The 6187-nt window shown below is 46.2% G+C and overlaps 1 protein-coding gene across 1 annotated transcript; it reads left to right on the forward strand.

The window, feature by feature from the left end:
- Nucleotides 1–907: 907 nt before the first annotated feature.
- On the forward strand, nt 908–5904 carry LOC142768365 (uncharacterized). Its single transcript, XM_075870335.1, has 3 exons — nt 908–1033; nt 4861–5105; nt 5433–5904. Exons 1-3 carry the CDS (start codon nt 908–910, stop codon nt 5902–5904), a joined length of 843 nt encoding a protein of 280 aa, XP_075726450.1.
- Nucleotides 5905–6187: the final 283 nt, after the last annotated feature.

Raw genomic sequence — 6187 nt, forward strand, 5'->3', positions numbered from 1 at the left:
ATTTCAGCACGCCGCGCTTGGGCCTGTCATGCACGAACAGTCTGGGAAAAGTGTGCTCGCAACATTTTACTGGTGTGCTCGGAAAAGTGTGCTCGCAACATTATATGGAGCGTATACATGAATGGCTGGTCATGTAGGCACCCTGTTGTGTGCCTGCAAAGGTACTTAGGAACATGTTTGCTGGCATCTGCTGATACGGCTGTTATCTCCATACGTTTTACACCAAAGAAATCTACTAAAGTCTGCCGGTGTGCAGTCTTTTCGATGAACATTCAGTTGCCCCGCAGCGTTGCACAGTAGACGCGAGTAACAGCAGTCGACAGCTACAGGTGTCAAGAAACTTGTCTAGAATACCACGAATAGATGTGGATGGGTGTACCAGGCTGTGCCCTTTAGAACGGGCGGTGGCTCACGCTACCTAGCCACAAAGTTAGGTACTATCATTGTGTGTTTAAGGATTGAATTTCACTAGCGCCTCGATTGTAGCCACCAATCAGTTAGCCTCGTCCTGGTTATTTCGACCCGTTCAAACTTTATTTTGCCTTCACTGTCCCTAAACCCCAATGCTTTGAAAATTCGGTGCCATTATCTTCGACTAGAGGGTGCAGCCCCTTGCAGAACATTATATGTTCAGCCGTTTCCTCCTCCTCTCCACGCAAGTGGTTAGGCGGTTCTCGGTGCTGGTTGGGTGGCTAAGTACCGGATAGTATTTATTTTTGTCTGGTATTTGGTGTGTTTTTCATTATTTCATGCAGGATAATTTTTGTTTCCTTGATCTAGTCTTAAGGCTGTACTGATGTCGAGGAATTCTCCGGGTCCGGAGCGTTCCCTGTGGACGGCCTCGCTACACAATGAATTACCTCTTGATTTGTTTCTCCGCAGGGGCGTGAGCAATATTCCCGTCGCTATGGTACCTTTGGGTGGAAATTTCATTAAGCTGAATAACCCTAAGGCGACACAAGAACATCTCCATGCCGTGACCCCAAACTACCAGAGCATAACCGACGTGCGGCAGTTTGGTCGTGGTGGCATTGTATGTCGGACACCAGATCAGCAATGTGTAAAGGATCTTCTTAAGTATTCTTCCTTTGCTTCGATCCCGGTAAGTGCGTATATACCAGAACATCTCGCATGCACTAAAGGCATTGTGCGTGGGGTTGACGGACAACTAAGCCCTGCGGAGACACTCGAGAAGCTGTCGGTGGCAGGTGTGGTTGCAGTTTACCGGTGCAATAGACTCGCTGACAACAAACGACATCCCACAGAGTCAGTGATTGCGACTTTTGAAGGTACGTCGTGTCCTTCAGAAATTAAAGCGTGGCCATTAGTATTTCGAGTAGATCAGTTAGCGTCCCGCCCATTGCAATGTCAGAACTGCTGGAGGTTTGGACATAGCTCTCGTGGCTGCAAATCGGAGGGTCGATGTCGTAGATGTGGTGAACGCCACTCAGATCAAGATTGCAAGGCCCAAGATGACTTGTGTTGCTTGTGCGGTGGACATCATGCAGCTGATTTCGCAGAGTGCCCAATGCGCCATGAAGAAGTACAAATACTAGAAATCCTAGACAAAAGGAGATGCTCTATAAAGGAAGCCATTGCAGCTGTTAAGGAGAGAGCCCATGGCTATGCTGGCGTTACAACACGTCATTTATGTCAGGATACTAATATCGCGCAGGCAGTTGAGGTTGCGGTAGGAAGAGCTATGGCTACAGTTAAGGACCAATTGGTAACTAGCATTTCCGAATGCATAGCACAAGTTTTCAGTAATCAAATTACTAAACTGTTAATTCCATCTGCATTGGGTAATCCTGAGCCCAATAAAATACCGACTACCAGTGATGCTACTGCAGTATGTAATGATGAGCTGAATAACGCGGATAACATCCAGGGCTCCTCAGAGTGCATAACAAACGTTGAACAAGATCAAGTGTCAGGCCTAAGTGTGTATACTGATCTCGAGCTTGATGCTCGGGCACAGAAACGCAGCCGGTCCCTATTGAAGCATGATGTTTCAAGTTCCCTTCCGTCAAATCCCAAAAAGACTATGTCTAGTAAAATACTTCGAGAAAGTATTTTGGAGAAAGCTATCTCCGCAACAATTCTTACACAAAAATAGCGTCCATGAGAATTCTGCAGTGGAATTGTCGTTCTCTATTTGTTGCTCTTACTGATTTACATTTCCTGTGTGATAAAATAAATCCCCATTTATTCTTACTTCAAGAATCTTGGATTGCTCCTGATACTCATATTTATTTTAAATATTACCGTTTGTTCAGACTAGACCACCCTACGAGAGGTGGCGAAATAGTGACAATGATTTCGAACAAACTTTGCCACAAAGCCAAACTGATGTTAAAGTTTCTCTCTGCGGCATACGAAATATTAGTTGTAGGCTTAACTCTCCAGAGCAGGCAGGTTGTGACAGTAGTAAATGCTTACTTTCCTTCAGGCGTACATGACACTCGGCCATTAGATAGCTTAATAACCACGTGTGGAGCAAACGTTTTACTAGCAGGTGATTTCAGCTCCCACCATGTCACATGGGGAGTAAACACGAATACGTGTGGCAGCCGGTTGTGGAATTGGGCCCAAGATAATCATTTTTCATGACAGAATTCGGGAAGCCCAACATACGTATGCAGTCATACTTCTTCAGCGCTAGATTTAACTTTTACAAGCTCCAACCTTAATGTTTCAGCTTGGTCAGTCGTTGATTGCGCAACAAACAGCGACCACTTACCGATAACTTTCGAAATAGACATTCAGATAGCCTCATAAATCTCTATTACTTGTACGCATATTAACTACTCAAAATTTAAGGATTCCTTCCTTTCTTCACTGTCTTCGTTGTCAGATAATAGCTCGATGCCAAAGGCGCGGAGCTTATATTCATTATTAAAGAATTCCTGTGAGAAATCGGAATTCGTGGTGTCGTCAGCGAATCATAACTCGAATTCTCCTTGGTGGAATGACGATTGCTCGAGGGACTATAGACGCAGAAAGGCAGCATGGAAAAAGCTTTTGTACAATCGGTGCCCTCAAAAATGGAAAGATTACCAGTTCGTTGCAGGCGTTTTTAAACGTACAGTTGCCAAGTCAAAAGAAGATTACGAAAGGCGGAAGTTCGATTATCTTTATAGATCCAAGAATAAAAAAGCGTTATTTAGATTCCTACGTAGAAGAAAAATGATTCCGCAATCAATAAATGCAGACTCTATCATTTTGTCGGCTGAAGAAACAAAAGCTTCATTAGAAGTGATTTGAAAGGAATTAGAGCAACGTTTCTTCAGCCAACTATCACCACCTCCTTCACCGGCGCTAAGAAACGAGGACTTCACAGACGTTTCCAGGCATGAATCGTCGCAAGTGTTAGCTAACTTGCCATCAGCAGCTCTGTGCCCTGACGGTGTTACCTCGTTCATGTTGAAAATGATGCATAAAGAGTGCCAAGAATACCTATTGGATATAATCAACTATTCTTTAAGTACGGCATGGCTCCCATTGGAGTGGAAAATAGCAAACGTAATACCAATACTGAAAGCTCCGGGTAAAAGATACGTTTTGGATAACATTAGGCCCATTGCGTTAACCTCAAACTTTGTAAATGTAATTGAGAGAATCCTGAACGTTCGAATAACAAATTTCATCAATGAGAGAGAAATTCTGAATCCATCCCAATTGGCTTCAGATCCGGATGCTCCATATGGCAGGCCCGTATAGACCTTGAAAGTCGCATAAAATTACATAAGCGGGAAGGAAAATATGCTGCGTTCGTCACTCTCGATATAGCAAAAGCGTACAACAACGTTGAGCTTATAGTGTTAATCAACCAGCTGCACAACCTTAACTTCCCAAACTATATACAGTCATGGATAGCAGAATTTTTGCGCAATAGAACGTTTTATTGTTACAAAACGGCATCTCGTCTTCTGAATATGTGCAAACAAGAAGTGTCCCGCAAGCGGCCGTCCTTTCCGCGGTGTTGTTTAATATCTTGATGAGCTCTTTACCTCGGCACCAGGACGTCCACACTTATGTATATGCGGACGACATCGCATTCTTTTCAGCAGCAGAGGACATTCATAGGCTATTTAAAATATTACAGACATACCCATCGGTCATATAAATGTGGCTTGATAGCCTACATCTGTATTTAAATGTCAAGAAATGTCCCGTTTTAACATCTGCACTCGAAGACCCTTTTCACATTTCGCTCTCCTATCACCTGGATACCATTCCTCAAGTAGTGAATGTGAAATATCTGGGGGTGACCTATGACCAATCAATGTCTTGGAAGACACACATTGAAAACATTGCAGCAAAGGCAGGTCGTGCGATGGGAATATTAAGCAAAATTAGTCATAGTCGCTTAGGTATGCGGAGAAATACTCTTATCTCAGTGTATTGTATGTACATTCGCCCAGTGCTTGAGTTTGAGTGTGTCTTATACGCGGGGGCACCTGCCTACAAGATATATCTGTTGTAGCCAACGTATGACGCGCCGTACAGACGTCACAGGCTACGTCATGTGCCTGTACTTATATTGGCATGTGAGCCGCTCGCTTATTGCATTAAACCTTCGCCACCAACTGAGTCCAGCATCGCCTTGCTCGCCGGCTACAACAGATGGCGACGAGGATGGGATAGGCTGCACCGAACGACGGGGCCGGATCCTGTGAGCAACGACAGCTGGAAGGTGAAAGGCAAGGTATGGCGAAGATGTGGGAATTTGACACCTTCATAGAAGAAGGAGACGAAGATTTCGCATCGTATGTAGAACGGTTTGGGCACTATTGCAAAGTAGCCGGCGTACAAGACGAAGAACTTAAAAAGTCAGCCTTCATCTGTGCCATATGAAAGAAAGCGTACAAGACGCTCACGGACCTTCTTCTACCTGCAAAACCTGAAGAGAAGACGTTCAAGGACTTGGTGAAAGTGCTGAGTGGCCACTACGAGCCTTCAAGTCAAGTCATTGCGGAGCGTTTCAAATTCAACAGGAGGTACCAAGGAGAAGGAGAGTCCGTCGCGGCCTTTGCAGTCACGCTGAAGCACATGGCAGCCAAGTGCAACTACGGTACGTTTCTCGACGACGCTTTACGGGACCGGTTCGTCGCTGGGTTACGGAATTCCACCATTCAGACGGGTTTACTGAAGAGGAAGGAACTGACGTTCGAATCAGCCTGCGTTTTTTCTAAGAGCGTTGAGCTAGCAGAGCGGGAGTCGAGGGGATTCCGACCAACTGCGAATACGGATTCCGATATTCACGCTCTAAAGAAGACGGGGAAGGAACCGGAGTTTGCTGGCAAGCCGAAGAACAGTTCAATGCAAAGCTGCTATCGATGCGGTCAAGAGCATGACGCCCGTTGCTGCCGTTATCGTAAATTCAAATGCCATCTTTGCAAGCGCGTGGGACATTTGGCGCGCATGTGCAGATGCAAGCAACCGGCGCCGGGCACCGTCCACAACGGGAGTGACAAAGCGAGCGGAGGCACAGAGCTGCTGCTGCACGGTGTGTATCTGGTGGGCACGGAACAACCATATGAAGTTGAAGTACAGATATCCGGCCAGCTTGTGAAGATGCAAGTAGATACGGGCGCAGCCGTATCACTCGTTCCGGAATGCGTTTACCGGCAGCTAAAGCAGCCGCCGCAGCTTGCGAAGTGCGAGATGAAGCTCAAGACTTATGGTGGAGCGACGCTACAAGTGAAAGGCCAAGCGGAGGTTTTGGTCAATTATAAGGGACAGCGGAAAGTCCTGCCAATCATCGTGGTACCAGGAGAGAAGCCAGCACTCCTAGGCCGCGACTGGATTGCGAACCTCGGAATGGACCTAAACAGCATTCACGAGGTGCATGCACAACCGTCTGTCGACAGCATCCTGTCAAGGTATGCCTTGACAGGATGAAGGTAGGTGTTTTCACCTGGTTTAGGGTTGATAAAGGGTTACCAAGCAAAACTGGTGCTTAAGGAAGGAAGAATGCCAGTCTTTTGCAAGGCGTGGTCTGTGCCGTATGCCATTCGTGAACCTGTCGAGCATGAGCTAGGCAACTTGCAAAAAGAGGGCATACTGATGCCCGTAACCCGCAGCGACTGGGCCACGCCGCTGGTAGCTGTTCACAAGCCAAACGGCACAGTACGATTGTGTGGAGACTATAAATTGACGGTGAATCCATGTGTAAAGACCGACC

This window comes from Rhipicephalus microplus, chromosome 8, assembly GCF_043290135.1.
Source record: "Rhipicephalus microplus isolate Deutch F79 chromosome 8, USDA_Rmic, whole genome shotgun sequence".
In the NCBI taxonomy this organism is placed as follows: domain Eukaryota; kingdom Metazoa; phylum Arthropoda; class Arachnida; order Ixodida; family Ixodidae; genus Rhipicephalus; species Rhipicephalus microplus.

Excerpts from the sequence above, each read along its gene's own strand:
- LOC142768365 (XM_075870335.1), top strand. The coding sequence starts at position 908 with ATGGTACCTTTGGGTGGAAATTTCATTAAGCTGAATAACCCTAAGGCG. Across the intron at positions 1,034-4,860 it reads AGTTTGGTCGTGGTGGCATT|AAAGCGTACAAGACGCTCAC; the intron begins GTATGTCGGACA and ends GCCATATGAAAG. Across the intron at positions 5,106-5,432 it reads GACGACGCTTTACGGGACCG|ATGCAAGCAACCGGCGCCGG; the intron begins GTTCGTCGCTGG and ends GCGCATGTGCAG.